The sequence below is a fragment of the Panthera pardus genome, unplaced genomic scaffold, assembly GCF_024362965.1.
Source record: "Panthera pardus isolate Hobbes unplaced genomic scaffold, ASM2436296v1 HiC_scaffold_17, whole genome shotgun sequence".
Taxonomy (NCBI): domain Eukaryota; kingdom Metazoa; phylum Chordata; class Mammalia; order Carnivora; family Felidae; genus Panthera; species Panthera pardus.
In genome coordinates, this window is record NW_026526732.1 from 88147314 (window position 1) to 88172227 (window position 24914).

The window sequence follows — 24914 nt, forward strand, 5'->3', positions numbered from 1 at the left end:
TTTTCTTCAATAACAGACATCCTGAATAAATAAAACATTTTTACATTACAACAGACCTTAAGACTCATAGAGCCTGTATGGAGATGATTAAAAATTAGTCCATTTAAATTTTTAGTAGGACCAAGAATCTTTATTTATTTGTTTGTTTGTTTATTTATTTATTTATTTATTTATTTTCCCAAGAATCTTTTTTTTAAGTGTTTATTCATTTTGAGAGAGACAGAGAGAGAGAGACAGAGACAGAGAGAGAGAGAGAATGTGAGTCGGGGAGGGGCAGAGAAAGTAGGACAGAGAGAGAATCCCAAGTAGGCTCTGCGATGTTAGCACAGAAGTGGATGCAGGGCTCATCTCATGAACTGTGAGATCATGACCTGAGCCTAAATGAAGAGTTGGACACTTAACCTACTGAGGCACTCAGGTGCCCCAGGACCAAGAATCTTTATAGAATAAAATATGTATTTTATTTGTTTGTAACTCAAACACTATCTCATTAAAAAGCTACATCAGGGGCGCCTGGGTGGCGCAGTCGGTTAAGCGTCCGACTTCAGCCAGGTCACGATCTCGCGGTCCGTGAGTTCGAGCCCCGCGTCAGGCTCTGGGCTGATGGCTCGGAGCCTGGAGCCTGTTTCTGATTCTGTGTCTCCCTCTCTCTCTGCCCCTCCCCCATTCATGCTCTGTCTCTCTCTGTCCCAAAAATAAATAAAAAACGTTGAAAAAAAAATTAAAAAAAAAAAAAGCTACATCATAATATGGCTTTAACATTTTTTATTTTTGTCTTTTTTCATTTATTTTTAAAATTTTAATTCCAGCGTATTTAACATAAAGTGTTATATTAGCTTCAGGTGTACAGTATAGTGATTCAATAATTCTGTACAATATTCAGTGCTCATTGTAATAAATGTACTCAATTCCCTTCCCCTATCTCCCTACTCACCCATCCCCCACTCATTTCCCCCTCTGGTAACCATCAGTTTCTTCTTTATAGTTAAGAATCTGTTTTTTGGTCTCTTTTTTTCATTATTTGTTTTGCTTCTTAAGTTCTACATATGAGTGAAATCATATGGTATTTGTCTTTCTCTGACTTATTTCACTCAGCATTATACTCTCTAGGTTCATCCATGTGTACCAAATGCCAAGATTTCATTCTTTTTTTTGTGGCTGATATATATATATATATATATATATATATATATATATATATATATGTATATATATACATACATATATACATATTATATACATATATATACATATTATATACATATATTTCTATATATATTTCTATATATAATAAATATATATATAATATTTCTCTTCTTAATTTTTTGAAGAACCTCCATACTGTTATCCACAGTGGTTGCATGAGTTTGCATTTCCACCAACAGTGAACAAGGGTTCCTTTTTCTTGGCATTCTCACCAACACATGTTGTTTTTTGTGTTTTTGATTTTAGCCATTCTGACAAGTGTGAAGTGACATCTCTGTGGTTTTGACTTGCATGTCCCTGATAATGAGTGATGTTGAGCATCTTTTCATGTATCTGTTGGCCATCTGTATGTCTTCTTTGGAGAAATGTCTGTTCATGTCTTCTGCCCATTTTTTAATTGGATTATTTGCTTTTTTGTGTGTTGAACTGTATAAATTCTTCACATATTTTGGAAACTCACTCTTCACCAGATATGTCATTTGCAAAAATCTTCTCTCATTCACTAGGTTATCTTCTAGTTTTGCTGATAGTTACCTTTGCCGTGCAGAAGTTTTTATTTTGAAAAAGTGCATTAGTTTATTTTTGCTTTTGTTTCCCCTGCCTCAGGAGACATGTCTAGAAAAATGTTGCTGTGGACAATGTCAAAGAACTTACTGCCTGTGCTCTCTTCTAGGGTTTTTATTGTTTCAGGTCTCACATTTAGGTCCCTAACCCATTTTGAGTTTATTTTTATGTATGATACAAGAAAGCGGTGCAGTTTCATCCTTTTGCACGTGGCTGTCCAGTTTTTCCAACGCCATTTGTTGAAGAGACTTTCTCCCATTGCATATTCTTGCCTCCTTTGTTAAAGATTACTTGACAATATAATTGTGAGTTTATTTCTGGGCTTTCTTTTCTGTTCTATTGATCTATGAGTCTATTTTTGTGCAGTACCATAGTGTTTTGATTAGTACAGTTTTTAAGTGCTTCTTGAAATCTGGAATTGTGATACCTCCAGTTTTGTTCTTCTTTTTCAAGATAACTTTGGCTATTCAGGGACTTTTGTGCTTCCATACAAATTTTAGGATTATTTGTTCCAGTTCTGTGAAAAATGCTCTTGGTGTTTTGATAGGGATTGCATTAAATCTATAGATTGCTTTGGGTAGTATGGAAATTTTAACAGTATTTATTCTCCCAATCCACAAACACGGACTATCTTTCCATTAGTTTGTGTCATCTTCAATCTCTTTCATCAGTGTTTTATAGTTTTCAGAGTTCATGTCTTCCATCTCCTTGGTTAAGTTTACTCCTAGGAATTTTATTATTTTTCATGCAATTGTAAATGGTACTGTACTCTTAATTTCTTTGTCTGCTTCTTCATTATTAGTGTATTGAAATGCAACAGATTTCTATATGTTGATTTTGTATTCTATAACCATACTGAATTCATTTATCAGTTCTAGTAGATTTTTGGAGTCTTTAGAATTTTCTATATATATATTACCATGTCATCTGCAAATAGTGAAAGTTTTACTTCTTCCTTACCAATTTGCATGCTTTTTATTCCTTTTTCTTTATCTGACTCCTGTGGCTAGGACTTCCAGTACCATGTTGATAAAAGTGGCGGGAGTGAGTAACTTTGTCTTGTTCCTGAGATTAGAAGAAAAGCTCTCCACTTTTCACCATTAAGTATGATGTTTGCTGTGGGTCTGTCATACGTGGCCTTTATTATATTGAGGTTTGTTCCCTCTAAACCTACTTTGTTGAGGGTTTTTATCACGAATGGAGATTGTACTTTGTCAAATGCTTTTTCCGCATCTATTAAAATGCTCATATGCTTTTTATCCTTTGTCTTGTTGATATGATGTATCACATTGATTTGCAAATACTGAACCACTCTTGCATCCCAGGAATAAATCCCACTTGATGGTGGTATGTGATTTTTTAAAATGTATTATTGGATTCAATTTGCTAATATTTTGTTGAGGATTTTTCCACCAATTTTAATCAGAGATATTGGCCTGTAGTTCTCTTTTTTGTAGTGTCTTTATCTGCTTTTGGTTTTAGGGTAATGCTGGCCTCATGGAATGAATTTGGAAATTTTCCTTCTTCTACATCTTGCAATAATTTGAGAACAGTTGGTATTAACTCTTCTTTAAAGTCTCAGTAAAATTCACTTGTGAAGCGGTTAGGAGTTTTTGGATTACTGATTCAATTTCATTGGTCTGTTAAAATTTTCTATTCCTACTTCAGTTTAGGAAGGTTATATTTTTCTAGGAATTTATCCATTTCTTCTAAATTGTCCAATTTGTTGATATATAATTTTCATATTTTCTTACAATAATTTGTATTTCTGTGGTATCAGTTTTTATTTCTCCTTTTTCATTTCTGATTTTGTTTGCGTGTTCTCTCTCTTGTTCTCTTTTTTTTTTATGAGTCTAGCTAGAGGTTTATCAATTTTGTTGATCTTTTCAAAGAGCCAGCTCCTAGTTTAATTGATCTATTGTGTTTTAGTTTCTATTTTGTGTATTTCTGCTCTAATATTTATTATTTTCTTCCATCTGGTTTGATGGAAGAAAATAGCTGCTCTGTATGTAAGGTTAGTTTGCTTATTTGATACTTTCTTGCTTCTTGAGGTAGACCTGCATTGCTGTTAACTTCCTTCTTGGAACCACTTTGCTGCATCGCAAAGATTTTGGACCACTGTTTTTTCATTTTCATTTGTTTCCATGTATTTTTATTTCCCCTTGATTTCTTGGGTGACCCATTTTTTTTTTTTAGTAGCATGTTATTAACTTCCATGTATTTGTGTTTTTTTCCACATTTTTTTCTTGTGAATGATTTCTAGTTTCATAGCATTGTGGTCAGAAAAGATGCATGGTATGACTTTGATCTTTTTGAGTTTGTCGAAACTTGTTTTGTGGCCTAATATGTTACCTCTTCTGGAGAATGTTCCATGTACACTTGAGAAGAATGTGTACTATACTGCTTCAGGATGGAACATTCTGAATATATCTGTTAGATTGATCAGGTCCACTGTGTCATCCAAAGCCCCTGTTTCCTTGTTAATTTTCTGTTTGGATGATCTATCTATTAATGTTAGTGAGATCTTAAAGCCCCCTATTATTATTTTATTACTATTGAGTACTTCCTTTATGTTTGTGATTAGCTGCTTTCTGTATTTGGGGTCTCCCATATTGGGTGCATAAATATTTACAGTTATATCTTCTTGTTGGATTGCTCCCTTTTTGATTATATAGTGTCCTTCTTTGTCTTTTTTAGTTTTTGTTTTAAAGTCTATTTTGTCTGATAGAAATATTGCTATCTTTCTTTTCACTTCTGTTTGCATGATAAATGCCTTTCTGCCCCTTCCCACTTTCAATGTTCATGTGTCTTTAGGCTTAAAGTGAGTGTCTTGTAGGCAGCATACAGATGGGTCTTGTTTTTTTATCCATTCCATCATCCTGTGTCTTTTGATTGGAGCATTTAGTCCATTTACATTCAAAGTAATTATGGATAGGTATGTACTTACTGCCATTTTGTTTTATAACCACTTATTTTGTGGTTATTTTTATAGTTCTTCTCTGTTCCTTTCTTCTCTTGCTTTATTCTTTCTCAGTTTGCTGGCTTTCTTTAGTGATATGCATGGATTCCATTCCTTTAATTTTTGCATATATATTATTTGTTTTTGATTTGGGATTACTATCAGGTTTGTATATATTATGCTTATAGCAGTCTATATTAAGTTGATGGTCACTTAAATTTGAACCCATTCTTTACTCCTCTCCCCCTCACATTTTAGGTATATGGTGTCATACTCTACATCCTTCTATTTATTAATCCTTTGACTGATTTTCAGAGATATAATTGACTTGATTGCTCTTGTGTTTCCTACTTTTCTTACTCCTACTTCTGGTCTTTTCTTTCCACTTAAAGAGTCCCCTTTAACATTTCTTGTAGGACTGGCCTTGTGGTCATAAATTCCTTTAACTTTTGTTTGTTTGGGAAACTCTTCATCTCTCTTTCTACTCTGAATGATAGCCTTGCTGGATAGAATATTGTTGGCAGCAGGTTTTTTTCTTTCATCACTTCTGACCTGCAAAGTTTCTACTGAAAATCAGCTGATAGCCTTATGAAATTTTCCGGGTATGTAACTTTTTTCTTTTCTCTTGCTGCTTTTATTTTTATCTATTTATTATTTATTTAACATTTATTTTTGAGAGACAGAGAGACAGAGCATAAATGGGAGAAGGGTAGAGAGAGAGCAAGGGACATACAGAATCCAAAGCAGGCTCCAGGTTCTGAGCAGTCAGCACAGAGCCTGACATGGGGCGTGAACTCAGGAACCCATGAACCGTGCGATTATGACCTGAGCTGAAGTCAGACACTTAACTGACTGAGCCACCCAGGTGCCCCTTCTCTTGCTGCTTTTAGAGTACTCTCTTTATCACTACTTTTTGCTATTTTAATTATGAAATGTCTTGGGTTGATTTTGCTGGGGTCTCTGTGTCTCCTTGATCTGGATTTCTGTTTCCTTCCCAGATTCAGGAAGTTTTCAGCTATTATTTCTTCAAATAAATTTTCTAATCCCTTTTTTCTCTCTTTTCCTTTTGGGACTCCTATAATGTTAATGTTATTACACTTGATGATGTCACTAAGTTGCCTAAGTGTATTTTTATTTTTTTATTATTATTTTTTTCCTCTCTCCTGTTCAACTTGATTGCTTTCCATTAATCTGTCCTCCAGGTCACTGATCTGTTCTTGTGCTTCCTCTAGTCTACAATGTATTCCATCTAGTGAATTTTTAATTTAGGTTATTGAGCTCTTCATCTCTGGTTTTTGGATTTTTTTTTTTTTTAATGTTTTATGTCTCTTAGTTAAGGGTCTCAATGAGGTCTTCCACTCTTTTCTCAAACCCAGTGAGTATCTTTATCACCATTACTTTAAATTTTTTATCAGGCATATTACTTATCTCCATTTCACTTAGGTCTCTTGCTGTCATTTTGTCCTGTTCTTTCATTTGGGACATATTCCTCTGTCCTCTCATTTTGGGTATGGCTTTAATTTTACCTTCAAATGAAGTAAGATGTCACACTAACTAAAAAACCATTGTAATACTATAATTTTTACATTATGTCTTTCTAGAGGACACACCTGATATTTGTCAGCTTCAGGTTCTGAGCTTAATTATTTTCTTGGATGAGAAGTTAGTAAGACACATGACACAGCACTCAGCTTTCAGAGGGTGAGCTCTGAGCCTGGACCCTGGTCTTGAAACAGCTTGTTCCTCTCTCATTGCTACCTCCCTACAAAGGTTATGAATTTATCTCAGTGTGTTCTTAGTTCTACCAGTTCTTCTGAAAACAGAGCCTTGCTCTCACTAATCCTATAAGAGGTTCTAATCCCAAACTCCAGCCTTAAACTTTGGTACTTGCAGCGGGTATCACTCTCTACTACTATTGCAAGAATTCCCTGAATGGACTCCTATCTACCTACACTACACCTACTGCTGAAATTTACATCACTGATGTTCTTTCTAACTGGCAGTCTCAGTCTCCACTTCCTCCCTTGCCTTTGGAGAGACCTTTCTGAAAGGTCTGTCTATACTGTTGTATTACAATTAATACTGTTATTATTATTGGCAGCCACAATTTACAGACATAGTCTTTGATCCTTCCATTAGCCTTCAAGATCTCTTGAGAGCAAGAGAAGTTTTTTTGTTTTTTGTTTTTTTTCCCCATTCTCCTAGGGAAGGGTTGAGTGGAGTGTCTGGTCCTGAAGAAACAAATGAATATACAGGGAACTAACTACATATTAGGCACTACTGCACATACTCTATACAATTATAACTAAGTAACTCTACCAACAATATTTTTTAATTGAGAATACTGAGACCCAGATAAATTAACAGCTAACAAAATAAATCAGCAGATCATTAGAGTTAAGGAGACGAGCTAGGATTTACAACCTCATCTGTCTGATCTTCAAACCATCTTACTCTCCATAATGCCATGATGTCTTGCCTCCAGGATTCATTTTTCCTACTCTGGCCTATTTTGCTGATCATTACTGAGCTCCAGTTATGACATTCTCACTGATTCATTCAATGTCTCTAACAGAAAATACTTTAAAAATATTTTATTGACTATATACACTATATATATTTTACTGACTATATATACGCACATATATTAACTTTATCCATCTATTAATCATCTATCTATATTGATTCCTTCCACATGGGCATTTAGAAAAAATACACTGCCCAAATATGTATTTGTACAGAATTGTGCTTTTGAGACAAAATTGAGCTATTAAGTGTTCTGTGTTAACACTATTAGCAATTCCCATTGGTGACCTGCATTCAGATTATTTTTATGGGTTTTCCCATCATTCTACCCATAAGAAAATGTAAAGTCATGAAATTTAGATATATCTCACTTTTTTAGGTTTATAGGCCTTCTTCTTTAGGGAAATTAATAATAAATCTATTATCACTTGAGCATCAAATATAGTTTTTAAAGGACCTATTCAAATGAAAGGATTTTACAAGACATTGTTATCATCCAAATGACCTACTGATACAATTAGTGGTTATATTTCAGCCACAGCAGAACTTTAAAAACCATCATAGGCTTATGAAAAATAGTCTGCAATACAAAACAATTGCTATTCTGAAGATGAATAAATAGCCTATTGTTCTTGAGTGGAAACATCAGATAATCTGGAACCATTTAATTTAAAGTTCATCTTTTTCCAGTCTTTTCTATTCAAAACATATAAGCTTATTCAAGCTACTTTTTGTATCATATTGTCAATTTTTACTAAGCTTTACTTGTAACAACCTCATTTTTTTAAGGCATGACCTAGTTCTTTTAAATTCACAGGCTAGAGAAAATGGGTGAAAACAGAGAGAAGATAATATATGTGAAAATACAGTTGGAAATACATGGCAATGCTTCACACATCTGATGGCTAATTTAAAAAGTGTTGAGAAGGGAATGTATTACAAAGTAATTAAAGAAAGAAGGTTTTAATAAGGTATCTAATTTAGAAGTTTTACTAGTTCTCTTTCATAACCAACATCACAACTCACGTCCACAGGCTTGCCATCGGAAGCTCGTGCAGCAATAACAGTCCTTCCACGAAGGTCCACAGCGTTCTTTTCATCTATATGCCGGCTTGCAATTAAATTACAATCCATATAGAGTGAAATGCCCCGGGATTGTATACCAATGCCAAGTTTATGCCACTGACGATCAAACAAAGGACGGAGTTCTCGATTTTTAAAAATGTAGTTCAACACATCTCCCTGAGCAGCTCGGAACATAAATTCCACCACTTTCTTTCCACCATCAACGACTATAGAAATCTGCAAAAATGCAAATTAGCTTTAAGTGTTTTAAAACCAGTATTCAAAATTACTAAAGCACACAAATAAAAAATCAGAAATGCATGTTAGTATAACTGAAGGACTTAGTAAAATGTTTTAGATGACACCTGGGTCCACCAGACTTGTTAATATAAAAGAACAACAAATATCCAGCTACAAAAATGTTTCAAATATGGGGTATTCTGGTGAATGTCATATGTTCCTTTCTTGAGAGAACATCTGAGAGTATATATTTATATGTGTGTATGTATGTATCTAAGTATATATATAATTCTGTATGAGTAATTCAAGAATTAAATGTTACTTAATTTAAAAAGCATAAGAATAGGATTACTTCTCTTAGCATGGAAACTGAGATCAACTTCTTGAAACTTTGATGATTTGCATGGTGCAGAAAAGAATGCATTTTCATAAAGGATGTACTTTTTCAGTTCATTTCATTTTTCCACCATAAAATTGTGACTGTATTAACAGATTAAAAGACCAGTGAAATAAAAAGCATGTCAGTGGATATGTACAGAAATAAACACAAATGTAAGCTGCCAATAAGTAATACTGAGGTTCATCTCCCGCCCTGGAGTCCTTGCACTCTCATCTTTCTGCCCAAATGACATCTCTTCCATAAGTATTTCTACATTCCTGTTCTCCGTGTGTCCCATTTTGGGAAGCTGTCCTTTCTATGTTCTCGTAGTCCACGCCCAGCTCTGAGCTTACCTCTACCACTGCACCTGTCGCACTATGATTATGCTCTAGCATATTGTTCTCCTAGATGACATCCCCTTAGGCCTTATGCTCCCCGAGAAAGGAATTACGCTTGTTAAAATCTTATCTTTGTCACCAAGTAGCATACAGCATGTGTTCAGTAACTTTTTATTGATGGAATCAATATTTATATCCTGGTTCTTCATTCACTAAGGACTTTCAGATGAAACAACGAACAGCTTTAAAAATAATACATATCAGAAATTATAGGAAATAAAGAAGTTATTAGTGAGATGAACTTAGTGTCAATGAAGCAGTTGTGAAAGAAGGGCCATTTGAGTATCTTTAGACAAAATATGAATCTAGAAGTGGAAACAAACAAATAAAAAAATAACCTTGTCTCACCCACCATGCTCTCATATTACAGATCTCAACAAAATCATCCTATGAGAATATTTGCATTTCCCTCCTGATGAATCCTTTAAAAGACTATTTGGACACCACATCTGCTTCCAAATTTGTGCACACTGTTCCAAGATTCACCTGGCGTAATCACATAAGGGAAAACTAACCGGCACAACACTATGGCTCCTTACCTGTGGCAGATTCTGCAGGTTTAACACCTGCCACAGGAACCACCGTTCCTTTTTGGTGCTTCTGCGCACACGAAACACAGCTGCTATGGCATACTCGTCAGGAAGGCCTTTGGGAAATAGCTTACTGGGGGGAGGAAAACAAAGAACCATTGTGAGAAGACTGAAGATGAAGAGGAAAGAAAATCTAGATATGAAGGTTTTTGTAACACAATATTTCAGTCGTATTTTTCTCAATGAACTTATAACTTATGATGCATTTTTATAGTAATCTACCTATTGGACATATGGAAGCATCCATACCTACAGTACCTATGCAGTTTTTAATCCTTGTTCTCTCCCTTTTTAGAAAGTGTCTGGTAAAAGATTGTTAAAGTTTGGGGTGTGTAAGAGCAAGGGAATAGGGCTAAAGCACTATACAGTGATATTCCCTGACTCAACAAGATGTTTCAACAGAGGAAACTATCAGATTTCCCTGCTGTCTGGCAAACACTAGAGATTTATAATGGAAATAAATAGTACCCCTCTGTTTTGTCTATAGGCAGAAGTACAGAGCACACCGCTAACAATTAAATGTATATTTTCCAAAGAAGTTTTATCATGTTAAATTCTTGCAAATGAGTTCCTAAGACTGATTTTCTAGTATCCATATAAGACTCATACTGAAAAATAAACTAAAGAGGTTTTAGCTTAGTTTTCATTCTTACAAAAAATATAACTAGCAAATTCTTTCTAGGTAGCAGAGAGAAGCCAAAAGACAATCCAAATATCTTTCTCCCTCAATCTTGTTTCAAAATATTGGTCTCACCGGCCCATGAGGAAACTCAGGGAAAAAAATTCAAAATGAACAGATCTCAAATTTAGACTTTCATTGGAAAACAAGAAGAAATACATTCCTACCACCTGACTTTTAAATTTATCTGCATTGTACATAAAAACTCTGCAAGACAGGAATCATGCTTTTCTTTTAAAAAATCATGAGGAATAGTAGGTAAGAATTCTCTTAAGGACTAACATAGCCAACAGTTGTTTATATAAACGTAACACTATACATTGAAATGGTAACTAACTCTGAACTTTACACTAAGGTCTACTGAAACTGATGACCACCCACTGAAAATGACAAGCAAATTGTCACGGAGCATTCTGAAATTTTGGTTCTACCCTCTGTGTTGTAAACCAAGTCATAATAAGGTAGAGAAATCAGGGAAAAATAAGAAAACAGCTGTACTGGCCTAAAGTTCTTATTTGCTTATTGGTTAAACACAGACACCCATTTATGTCTACATGCATATATATACATACAACTTTATCTTTTTGACAATCTATTTAAAAGGGAGGCAACTTGACTTTATTGCATTTATATATTATATCCTCTCTTAAGTGAGCAAGTGATTAATGAATGATTTTTTTATTCCATCACAATAAAACAAAATTTCTAAAATGGAATTTTCTCTATAGAGTCACCATTATTTTTAAATGTTTATTTAAAACACTTATATGTTTTAAATATTGTAAGATCGTATCCTGAGCCAAAATGAACAATTGGTTGCCTAACTGACTGAACCACCCAGGAACCCCTATAAAGTCACCATTATTAAACTGAATTTCACAATGACCATTACTGTACCAGTTTAAGTAACATTGTTCATTTAAAAACAAACAAAATGCTTAATTCTGCTTCCTGTCTGACTCTGGCTTCTTTTCTGAGTCACACTGAGCCGTGAGCTGCTTCAGGGATGTCTTTAGGGAGGCAGCACCACGGTGGAAGATATCAAGACCCAAATCAAGAATTATCAGACTGCCCCTTTTGACAGTCACTTCCCCAACCAGTACCGGACCAGGAACCGCTGGCAGAACTGCCTGTCCTTCCACCATTGTGAGAAGACAATGACTGCTCGTGGGGATGATGTCTCCATGTGCAAAATAGTATTGGGTGTGTGTACACAATCTGTCCCGTATCCTGGGTGTCACCCTGGGATGATGGCCTGGCATTAGGCACGTTTCCTGGGATGATCTGAATTGACTCACCCACCTCTCCTTTGTCCTCCATTCTTCTCCAAGGGTGGTGAAGGGGGACCTGGGTACATGGTGATCCCCACCTTGGGATCCTCAATCATGGCTTAACTAAGAATAAATGCTCACTGGAAAAGTGAAGACTGTGTATATGTAAAAGAGCCACATGATCAGGTAAGAAGCCTGGGTAGAACATTACTTTGACCAGTAAGAGGGGCTTCAGGGTGATTGTTTTTTCTGTTTTGTTTTACATTATTAAACTGATCACCTTCTCTACACCAGACAAGAGTCTTTACACAAAGTAGCCTCAAGCCCCTGTATGTGCTAAAATGTATCTGCATATTCTCTTTTATTATCTATAAAACTTCAAAAAAATTATGTAATTTCAGAACCATATAAAATTGTTTAATAAAAACTCCTATGTATAAATAAATAAGTAAGTAAATAAAACAATGGGGCTTTAACATCTGCCATTTCTCTTTGGGACCACCTATAAATCTGAAGAAGAGTACAGACAGAGGTGAGAGGTGATGCCAAATCATAAGCTTCCAAATAAAAATTTTGAACTAGTTAGTTGCATCAAAATTCCTTTTAAAAAGGAAACATCGGTATACCTGGGTGGTTCAATCAGTTAAGTGTCTGACTCTTGATTTAGGCCCAGGTCATAATCTCATGGTTCATGAGTTCGAGCCCCATGTCAAGCAGCACAGAGCCTGCTTGGGATTCTCTGTCTCCCTCTCTCACCCCTCCTCCCCTCTTCATTCTTTATCTCTCTCTCTCTCTCTCTCTCTCTCTCTCTCTCTCTCAAAATAAATAAATAAACATTAAAAAAAAAAGGAAACCTCAATCCACACAGCAGATCCCTACCCACCCCCTACATGCAGTAACTTGTGTCTTTACCTGTCTTCAAATTTCCTGCCTCCTTTATCCCATTCTCTACCTTCATGGTTTCAGGATCATATCTTTATTGCAAGTGTTTTGGAATTTGACAACACTATTTCCTGGGATTTTTCTTCTATTCTTTGTATTGAACACATCTTCCAATATGAGCTATACATCACCAAAAAAATGTAAGTTTTTATTCTTTTCTCCATATAATATTCTCTTATTCCCTCTTTTAGGAACTCCTTTTTTAGACAACTGTTCAACACCTATAATACCACCCATGCAGTTTCCTTACCCTTTCTCTTATATTTTTTCACCTCCTTATTTATTCTACTTTCCGAGATATTTCCCTGATTTGTTTTCCAATCCATCTATTCAACACCAATTTTTGTTATTTTCTTATTTCCAAGATGCTCTTGTGTTCTCTTTTTAAAAATATCCTGAATGCAATATTTTAAACCCCTGACATAATCAATTAGGTCGGCTTTTAAATGTTTTTCTCTGCATCCTTGACTATCTTCATTTCACTCTGGTTAGCTTTTCCTGTTTGATAGTTTGGCCTCTCTCTTCCATGTTGGAAGCTATACCCTAATTTCTGATTTTTTTATAATCCATATATATGTAAGGATGAAGCATTTAACTTTGACAGCAGCCTTCATGTATGCTGGCACAGTGTGTTGATGAATAACTTCACTGCATAGCATGATCAGCTGGCAGATTTCACTGAGAGTTCCTCAGATGTGAACGTAGAAAGATTAGTTCTCTAGGGACATTCAGTTTCTCCAAAGAAGAATCTACTTCCCACTTGATAAAAAGTTTTCATCTGGATGCAGGCATTCTAGAAACAGTGGGGTATGTGGGGGTCTACAGTTCATTACAGAATTGTGCTCCATTGCTCTGTTTTTGGTGTCATACCTCCTTCCTACCTTCACTATCCTGCTTACCTTTCATCTCTGGAGGCTCTCTGGCTCAATTTCTCTCAATAATAAACCTACTAAACATCTCACCTTCTGTCTGGTTGGATGAGGAGAGAGGAGGTACACTGCACACACACACACACACACACACACACACACACCCTTCATCAGCTCCTGCAGAGGCTGATATCCCCTAGTGATGAGTCTCAGGTGTCCACTGAGGTAAAATGGCCTACATCTCACTAGTATCTATGGCCCAGCAATATGTAGGTTCTAACATCCTCCAACTGTTTTTTGTCTTTAAGAATATATTGTAATTTTTCTCTTTTGCTCCATTTCCCTTTCTACAATCATTTTTGCATTTTAGAGGATTAAAAGTCCTTTCAAATCTTCAACCTCTCCCTCTCCAATGCCCCCTTTATCTTAGTTCACAAACATATGCATATCTTCTCCCTGCTACAAAACAAACCTCCTCCAACCTTGCTACCCCATTATATTACCCTCTCATCTATCCACCAACCTTCTTACATGAATACTCTGCATATCTGCATTGTTACTATCCATTTAGTCCTTAATCCTCCTGCATTCTAAAAGCATTCCTGGGGCACCTGGGTGGCTCGGTCTGTTAAGCTTCCGACTTTGGCTCAGGTCATAATCTTATAGTTCATGAATTCGAGCCCTGCGTCGGGCTCTGTGCTGACAGCTCAGAGCCTGGAGCCTGCTTCAGATTCTATGTCTCCCTCTCTCTCTTCCCCCTCCCCTTTCTCTTTCAAAAATAAATAAACATTTAAAAGCATTCCTAATGAGGGGCACCTGGCTGGCTCAGTCAGTAGAGCATGTGACTCTTGATCTTGGCGTTGGGAATTCAAGCCTCATGTTGAGTGTAGAGATTACTTAAACAAAAAAAATAAAATAAAATCTTTAAAAAAATAAAATAAAAAATAAAAATACAGCATTCCCAATCAGTTAATCCACTGGCCTCTTCTCAATCCTCCACTCCCCTCAATCCTTCTGAAGATCTTAATATACACCCTTTCCATATTGATTGATATAAACCAAGGGTCACAACCACATGACCATAGGGCCCAACCAGGAAACTGGAATATAAGCTTCCTGAGGTTTTTCGTCTATCCTATTCACCCTTTTGTTCCCAGCATCCTTGTGCCTGCACAAGGTAGGTACTCAATAAATGAATCAGTTAATGAAATGGATTCGTATATAAGTGATCTAAAAAAAGAATACAAAACAAAACCGCACACCCCTCTCAGTCTAGCTTTGGTTTTTCCATCTCAGATAGAAATATGCATATAAGAAAATTTCACTTTCCCTTTAAGACTTTTATTAAAGGAGCCTGGGTGGCTCTGTCAGTTAAGCATTGCACCCTTGGTTTTGGCTCAGGTCATGATCTCACAGTTTCAGGAGTTTGAGCCTCTGTTGGGCTCTGCTTGGGATTCTCTCTCCCTCTCCCTCTGCCCCTCCCCCACTAATGCTGTCCCTGTCTCTCTCAAAATAAATAAAACTTAAAAAAACTTTTATTAACAGAAAAAAGAGGGAGAAGTGAGTTAATAACAGCAACCGACACTCATCCTTATGCAGAGGAAACACATGTGGACTGAGGGAAACCAAGAGCCCAACCCATCTACAGGGGGCAGCTGCTCTTTAGCTCCAGCCACTTGCTGCTACCCAAGAGTGTAGGCCCAGCATTACCAGAGCATCCCATTTTTCAAGAGAAGCCAAATACCTAGACATTTTATCTGAAAAGTTCAGATTTTTCATTTTGGCAATCAACTCAGATTTTTCATAAACACTGCAAATGAAGCAGATAAAGACATTTAATTTTGATATAATTATTTAATATTTCATGAAACTAAATGTAATTATGTTTTCAATAATTTACAATCTAATTTAAAAATTGAAAATATATTCAATGAAAGGTTCCTCTGTGAGAAAAAAATAACAAAAACAAAATATTATTAATAATAATGTTGATATACAACAAATGCAGTCTTAAAATAATACGTTGAAATAAATTTAGTTTTGTTTGGAGAAAAACTGATTTTTTTTTTAGCCTAAGTTTATAATGGATAAAAATCCTTATAATTACTGCATTTTCTTTTCAGAAATTCATGTTGTACTTTCAAGGCCAAAAATGTTTTTGCTTGCCAAATTGTAAATTTTGAAGAAAAAGTTCTCTGTTTTAAAAATAACACATTACAAAATATATCAGCTCTTACAGACTATGTTTCTTGTTTATACCACCCAAGCACACTTAATGTGACACAGAATAATTTCTCTGGGTGTTGCCAAAGTTTCTATTATAAAAGAGGCCATATTGGATTACTAGTCTGTTACCAGAGAGATATAATGACAGCTTGTTATGTGTAAGATATCCATGCTTGAATATTTTTGAATGGAGTGTAATTTCCTATAAGAAATCCTATCCACTGCTTACTCAGTGATATTCCCATTAAGAAAAATATTGTTGATCCTTATTTGCCGAACCCATCCATATCTATCTATCTATCTATCTATCTATCTATCTATCTATATATGCTAAAATTCTTACTGGGATATTTTCTATCTTCCCTCATACACATTGCATGCAATTCAACACTGTAAATGGAAAATTCATCCACATAAGTTAATATTAACCTACATATGAAGAGCTCAAAGTTTAGTGAAATTTAAGTGTAATAAATCCTTTATTTCCCATTGTCTACTTTTGTTCACACTAATGAAAACACCTGAATATTCATTGACAGATGAGAACAGAGGTATACCAAATTAACAAAATGTTTGATCTAAAATCAATTTTTTTTTAATGTGACTAAGTAAAAGTCACTGAGAACCAAACTAAAGTCGTTCCAAATTACCTAAAGGTGCCAAAGGAAATTGGCTGCCTGTGGAGTCCTTTTTACTCTAGCTCCTCAGAGAGCTAGTTCTAGATATAATCTGGAGTGTCTCTGAAGCCTTGTATTCACATACTTTAGACTCCTTTGAACTTGTAATTGATTTCAATGTTGAAAAAAATCTAAAATGAGGTTTTCACCTTCTCTCTGATGTTCTCTATGTATAGCCCTCTGTTCAATCATAAAATGGAAAGAAATGCTATTAAAGTCTAGGAGAAGTGGCAGAGAATAAAAAATGGGGTTCCTTATAATGACCAGCTATGGCAGAAGGCAATGTCCAGATCTGAGAACCAGTGAGATTTGACCCCACTAAAAAATTGATTTCATAAAGCTCTTAACATTATAAAACTTCCCTCTTACTATTAAAGTTAAGAGACATTGTAAATATTTTCTTCTTTATATATTCTTTACTTCCTCAATTTTTACAATGAGCATAAAGTTGTATTAATGATCATTTGTAAAACAACATTACTACTTTCAGATTAGGAAAAAATAACACTATTCTTTAAAGTTACATAAATTAATCTGATATTCTTCAAGGTCAGAGGCGAGGGAGAAATAATAATAACAAATGTTATTTTTTTCTATTATGGGAGGTAAAAAATCATAGAAGTCTATAACTCCCAACCTAAAGCCTTCAGAATGGTTTAGTCACTAAGGCATTAAGATGAAAGAAATTCCAAATGAAAATACACTTTTCCCAATATTTTCTCCATATATTTCAAGCAGAGTATCTAATTACAAAGTACTAGTACCTATACTCATGAAGTTGGATAAATATTAACATCTTATTTAACATAAGGAATTCACTGTACAGGACTTTAAGAATGGGTTGTATTTGTCTAAATAGCCTACTGCCCACATTCTCTGGATCTTCTTTCTTACTTGATTAATGAAAACTCCTTTCATGATCAGAATTTATTTAAAATCTTTAAGAAATATACATAAAATGATGACGTCTAAAAGGTATGTATGTTACAGAAAAGATCTTGGCATGAGATGGAGGAAACATTTAATCATTCTGTGTATGTGTAATTGTTACTAAATATGATTCTACATAGACTGCCTTTTGCATACATGGTGTGAACACAGAGATTCTCCCTAACTATGAAGTACTTTCATTGACAAGCCAAAACACCTAATACTGTACTATCAGAGATTTTTTCCTCTTTGGAAAGTGCATGTGTTTATAAAACATAAGCTCTGTTACCACTAAAATAGTTCCTAGAAACTCATCTCACAATACTAATAAAGTGTCTAATAATTAATTCTCGCCTGGAAAGTGTAGAACAGAGATCTATAGGGACTACAATAAAACAAAGAAGTTAACAGAGAAGATATAGAGAGGGAGGAAGGAATAAATCCAGAACAGGAAATGACCCTGGGTTAGAAAATGATATGTCATTGTCCTGAGCCTTGGGCAACACAAGCATCACCTTAAGGCACTGAGAGTTTGGAAGGAAAGTTCCAAAAAGAAAGGTGATGCCAAAGGAGAGAGGCAACCAAGATAAAACTTGACTATTTTCCTTGCCTGTGCTGTCAACTCACATGCCTAAATTACTACTGGGCATCTCTACTTAGATATTAAAGGCATCTCTAATTAAATAACTGAAATTGAACTTTTGTTTCCTACTAACAGGTAGGTACAAGGTACCTTCTCTAAGGTACAAGAATTTCACATCTCAGTAAAAGGCATGGCCATTCACCCAGATTTCCAGTCTAAAAGTCATTCTTGACTCTTGCCTTTCCTTGATTTTCCTACACCCCATCCAATCATCAGCAAGTCTCACTCTTTCTACCATCAAAATAGATTCTGACTCTGTCCACTTCTCTTTAGTTCCACTGTCACTCACTACCCCAAGCTGCCACCTTCTCTCCCCAGGACTCCTGTGACGGTGTCCTAATTGTTCTTTCACCTACATTACAGTCTAGTCCTCACATAGCAGCTAGGTTCAGCTATTAAAATGTAAATCATACCACATCCCTCCCTTACTTACAGCCTTCCTACAGTGTCTATGGTTCCTTGCACATGGCTCACAAGGCTTCATCTGTTCTGACCCCTGCTTCTAACACATCATCTCCTATTCCAGTCTCTATGTGGTACTCATACTCCAGTCACAGTGACTTGAAATTTGTTCCTTATGCACACCAGGCTCATTGAAGTCTTAGACCTTTGTACTTCCTGTTTTCTCTCCTGGGATGGTCCTTCCCAGAAGTCATCACCTAGATGACTTTCTCCCCACTATGCAGGTCTTAGCTCTAATGTCACTTCTTCTGGAAGATCTATAGCTGTTCTCACCTCAATTACTACCTAACATATTACCTTCTTTTATTTTTCTTCATAGGCTTATAACTACCCAAAGTTTTTTTTAAAATGTATTGGTTTACACATGTATTGCCTGTCTCCAACCACTAGAATGTGATTTCCATGCAAATAGGGGCACTGACAGACTTGTTGCTCTAAATCAAGCTTTAGACAGATACTAATCTGGCATATAGGAAGCACAAACAAAACTGTGTTCCTTTCATGGACAATCCATAATGATACCTATGACCAGTCCTAGCAGGTGCCAAACACCAGTAGTTGCATAATGCCTTACAGTTAAGGCCTTTAAGACTATGCCACATCACATTCAGCAAAAAAACAGAAGAGAAAAAAATTCAAGCTCTATGTGATTTAAAGCAGGTTAATCAAAAAGTCTGACACAAAATGAATCCAGGAACAAACACAGTGTTCTTACTTTCAAAAAGAAACTTTAAATCTCCACGGGCTACAGCAACACAGAACAGCTGCCCTGAGAAACTTCACCAAAAGTGTCCTTCAGCAGAAGACTTCCGGTGCTTGGAAATGTTTCAATTGTAAGAAGCCACACACAATAGTTTCCTGTAGTTCTAGAGTCCTAATGCTGAAAGGAACCTTAAGAGTGATTTAGATCAGCCATCTCATTTCATAAATAAGAAATTAAAGCCACAGAAGTTAAATAACTGCCCCACCATTACTCTGCAAGACAGAAGTCAGGATGGAACTTGAACTCGGAACTTCTAATTCCAAGGTCATTTTTTTCTAGTATATCAAGTTGCCTGTATCCTCTGGGTTAAGAATAAAATTTCCCTCATAATTACTGACCTGACTTAAAATTAATGTTTTGGGACTACAAGGGAGGAAAAAAACTACTTTTTTTTAGTACTAGGTGAAATGGGGAGAATATAAGTAAATATCAAACATTAGTATCAAGAAATGATTAGTTAAAATGTTTACAATCATGATAATATTAACAACAATAAATCATATTTTGGGCTCAGAGCAAAGCATTCATTATGACATTTGCACATCCTAAGTGACCAGTAGCCATGAAGGGAAGATTATTACAGTTCCTTCCCCTCATCATATTTTGAGCACAGATCAGGAAGTATCACAAACCACACAATGATATCTTTAAAATGGGGCTACAATCTGTTGGGTTTTAAGAAGGATATGCATATGACAGAAGGTGACAACCAATCAGAAATACTTTTTCCATATTCCTTAGAGATCATTTCTTAGAAAAATTAGTATTTTTCACCAAACATTTCTTTAAAAAATGAGAGGAATTTTCAGGAAGTAGTAAAAATTATGAGAATAGTATATATACTAATAATTATGCAGTGTGAAGAAAAGCATGAAGTGTTCTCATAAAAACTGCCTCTGTTTATCCTTCTGGTTAGAAAATGTATTGGGATTTTAATATGTTAGGAAGAACATCAACAGAATGTAACCTAACTAAAAAGACAAGTAATTCCTCAAAATGTGAAAATAATCACCATAAATGTGACTATTTCAAATGATTATGGAAGGAGAACCCTTAGCACTGATCCTACATTAATGCTTTCCTGGCATGGGGATCAGTGGAAGTTTCTATCCCATTCATCCCCTGAGGCTTGAAATCAATGCCAAACATAGCTATACACAAAGTTAACTTAAAGTCGAAATGTCTGGTCTCTTAGGTGCAGAAAGATGCCAGCTGAACAAGTAATGGACATTCCTACCTGCCCAATTAATGAGAAACCAATAAGAACTACCTTAAAAGGATAAACTTTGCTTTCTCATACTCCCTTCTAGGAGGGGCACATTGCAAGCATGGTCATGTCAGGAAAAATCATAAAACTTAAAAACATAATCCGCCCTTTTCAAGTGCATACAAATATTTATTGATCAAGTTGTTTTATGGGGAGATGGAATCAGGGAGTGGATCTCATTTATTTTCCATGGCTGGGCCCTGGTGGTTTGTTGTCAAGAAAAATAAAGACCTTAATGAAGCCCATAAATTTATTTACTTCTTTGTATATTAAGTAATTGGTAATTTCATTGTACAGCAAGTTCAGGCTGATGTATTTGTTCAGTATTCCTAGAAGGACCATAGTTTGTAATATGGCAAGTGACATCTCTGTCTCATGAATAGAAAAAAATAAAAGACAAAACCAAACTGCAGAATAAAAGGGGATTAGGAAGAAAAAAACAAGACTGCCAGTTTCTGTTTTGCTCTTTTACCTAACTAAATAATAAGCACTATGAGGCAAGAAGTAAAATGTAAAAAAGGAAAAACAAAGAATAATAAACTTTCATGATTTCAGTGCTCATAAACTGAAAAGCAAGAGGACATAATTATGCTAGAGAAATTTAGTTTTGTATATGGTGTTTCAAAAATCAAGCATGATACACATTTGAATAATGAAGTGTTTAAAAAGTTTAGTTACTAATTACAATGGTTCCAGAGGTAATTCTTCAACTAGCTCATAGCACAAGGCTTGAAGCAAAGCCTTTTTTTTTTTTCAAAAGTGCTATTTTGGTAGAGATGAAGTGAGTTTTCCAGGTCATATTTAGCAAGACCAACCTTTATTTACTTTTTTGCTTTTAAAATGAAATGGCTAAATGGAAAAAATCTATTTTTAAATAGCAAGAACTGGCTTCCAAATTAATTCTTCCATTCTAAATAAGCGTGAGGCAGAGTTTATGAAGAACTTCCGTATTTACAAGTATCAATGGGGCCTTTGACTTGCTGAATATCTTCCAGGAAGAGAAATATGATACAAGTTACATTTCCTGAGAGTGAAGTGAGAGATGCTTGGAGTTTATAGTAAGTCATTTCTTTCCCAGCTGACACCCACCATCACCTGTCACGTTACAAGCGATTTGGCCAGCAGGGCCTGGAGGGTTTATCTGAAATGCCTTCCTCCCAAGCTGGGTGGTGATGTTTGAGTTTCACAGCCACAGAGACTCTGAAATCTCACCCTTTTTGTGCTTGCTAAGCGGATTCAAACAGATCGTTAATGGGAAAACAAAGCTTCTATGACCCTCTAGTAATCATATGTCTGTTATGATTAGCACTTGTTCATCATGACATTGTAAATGACTTCCCATTGAAAACAAGCCCTTCTACTATATAACATTCAGATAACAGAAATGAAGGATGGACTAGAGAAGCCACACTTCAGAAAGGCTTTGAAAGTAACTTTTTCAGGTGTTTCCATCCAAAAAAAGCAAGGAAGAAAGAAAGAAGGAAAGAAAGAAAGAAAGAAAGAAAGAAAGAAAGAAAGAAAGAGAGAGAGAGAGAAAGAGAGAGAGAGGGAGGGAGGAAGGAAGGAAGGAAGAAGGAGAGAAAGAAAGAAAGAGAGAGGGAGGGAGGGAGGAAGGAATAAGGAAAGAAAGAAAGAAAAGAAAGAGAAGGAGGGAGGAAGGAAGGAAGGAAGAAGGAAAGAAAGAGAAAAAAGAAAGAAAGGAAGGAAGGAAGGAAGGAAGGAAGGAAGGAAGGAAGGAAGGAAGGAAGAGAAAGAAGGAAAGAAAGAAACAAAGAAAGAATCAACCCTGGGTAAACTTCACCCCCAAGGGGTCCTCTGAAAACTGGTGTCCTTCCTGAGTCTAGGGGTTTGGATTCTACCTCAGGATCATTTACACCTAACTGAAAGCTGTGATTTTCCTAGTGGCATATATTCAGCTGTTTGGGGTTTTTCCCCCCTAGAATGTAATGCTATTGCTCTCACACCTTCACTTTATTTTAGACAGCTTTATTGAGGTATACCTGTGGTACTGTGGCTTCTCCTCAGATCGTCCAAATTATTCACCTTTCACTTTATTTTTATCAATAAAGTTCAAGCTCCTTAGGCTGGCACAGAAGTCCTCTCAGAACAGCACCTCAGTCTGCCCTTGCAGCCTCCTCTGTCCCGCAGACACTCTGCTCACCTGTGTTCACTACCACAACACGGGATTTCTTACCATTCTTCAAACTGTCTTGACCTTTAAATGATACTCCCTCTAACTACCGCATACTGGCCCCCGCCTCACCTGGCAAATTCTTCTTATGGTTCAAGCTTCTACTTCTCACATCTTTTGTGAAGCTTTCCCTGGTTCCCTCGAAATGGCTTCATCTGTTCTTCATCTTCATCTACATACATACATCTAAAGATTGCAACTATATTCCACAATAGCTAATTGTTGACATATCTATCTTTGCAGACAGAAATAACACCAGGGATCATGTCTTTATTTATCCTTAAATCCTCAGTGCCTGGCACATAGTGAGTCTTCAGTGTCATTTAGGAATCAAATGAAATACTTTGTTAGAATTTCTTCATTCACTGCCATTAAAGCTGAATTGAGAAATAATAGGGAGAGTATATTATAAAATATTTTTTCTGTATACCTTGTAAGCAAAGGGAATTTTATACTCTTATCATGGGTAAATTAGAAGAGAGATAGAAATGTAAAGATAATAGGGAGGAATGCCTAATCCATATATCTATGAGCTTTGAGTCCCATAGAAAAAAAGAATGCCAAGAGTTGATTTGACTAATTTGTTCAATATAGTATGATGCTTTATGCCTTGGACATGGCCTTGAGGTCCAGGGGACAGTTAGAGAGAGGATCACTGAACCCATGTCTTCACTCTCCAGAGTATACACACACACCCCACTTAGCTATAAGCCACAGAGCAACTCAGGCACCTGAGGACTGAGGTTAAGCAGCCATGAGTAAGGATTGGCTAGGGCCCAACAGAGTGGCATTTTCATGGAGAGGTCTCCCAACAAACACAGGGGTGACATGCAGAAACAAGGAGATTAGAACACAAGGATAAGAGTATACTTTCTTTCGAATATAAGCACATGTGCAAAACTCTTCGGGCTCCCCAAAATAACAAGATATGTTTTTAAGAGGGGACTGAGGTTCCATAGCTGTGCAGGTAGAGTAGGAATCATCACAGTGTAGGCACTGATGTCAATATGACATCATTTGAACCGAACAGTAATGGGACCTGGGAACATTTGGATTATCTGAGCCAGAATGAGATTAGCACTACATGAAAAGTATACTGAACTACAAAAAAGAAGGAGGAGGAGGAGGAGGAGGAGAAGGAGAAGAAGAGGAAGAAATTTTGCCTGAGGACATCAGTGAGGGGTGTATTTAGAAGGTTGAGCGTGTACTGAACTTTCTAGGATATGTAAGATTCAAATTGGCCAAAATGATGGGCAGAATATGACAGATAGAGAGAAACAGGTACAGAAAGGCAGTGTAGAGAGATACTTAGGTCAGACACATTCGAGACAGGGCAGTGGACACCAGCAACTTTGAAAGAAATCTCCACAGTGTTCAAGAAGACCTGGTCAGTGGGGTGCCTGGGCGGCTCAGTCAGTTAACCAACCAACTTCAGCTCAGGTCATGATCTTGCAGTTCCTGAGTTTGAGCCCCAAAATGGGCTCACTACTGTCAGCCTGTCAGTGCAGAGCCTGCTTCAGAGGCTCTGTCCCCCTCTCTCTGCCTCTCCCCCTGCTTGAGCCATCCTAAATATAAATAAATGTTAAAAAAAAAAAAAAAAGAACTCCTGGTTAAATATGAGGGGGCTAAGGGATGTGTGAGGAAGTAAAAGTGGTCAGTAACATTATTCCTTTGGGAAGTTTGGGAGTGAAAGGGACTGTCAAGGGAAAAAGTTTCTAGAACAGCGAAGGATTAAGTATATATTTGTAGACTAAGAGGCCAGGATACTGTGGAGAGGGACATTGAAAACAGAAGAGCAAAGGAGATCATGGGTGGATCAAGGTATTAAAGGAGGCTGACAAGGAGAAGATTAAGAGCACAAGTGAAGGGGTTAACCTTTGAAACCAGGAGGGTCGCCTCTAGAAAGGACAGCTGAAGCAGGAAAATTCTGAAGTAGAGAGCAGAGGTTGAGATGGTTCAAATAAGAGGAATACCTTGGGTGCAAAAGATCTGGTCAATTCAATCTCATATTCAGCCAACCAGATGTGAATTCTACATGGCACTACCACACATGTCCGTATTAATTGA

At 36.2% G+C, this 24914-nt stretch overlaps 1 protein-coding gene and 1 pseudogene across 1 annotated transcript in view; one reads left to right on the plus strand and one right to left on the minus strand.

Annotated features, from left to right (window-relative positions):
• The window catches only part of COL19A1 (collagen type XIX alpha 1 chain), a 345794-nt gene that overhangs the window by 285996 nt on the left and 34884 nt on the right, over nucleotides 1-24914 (minus strand). Inside the window, exons 5-6 of the mRNA XM_019417657.2 lie at nucleotides 9877-10000; nucleotides 8282-8557 (exon numbers count right to left, since the gene is read on the minus strand). Of these exons, the coding sequence (XP_019273202.2) occupies nucleotides 8282-8557; nucleotides 9877-10000 (400 nt within the window). The remainder of the gene's footprint in view (nucleotides 1-8281; nucleotides 8558-9876; nucleotides 10001-24914) is intronic.
• On the plus strand, nucleotides 10043-11894 carry LOC109248232 (cytochrome c oxidase subunit 6B1-like; annotated as a pseudogene).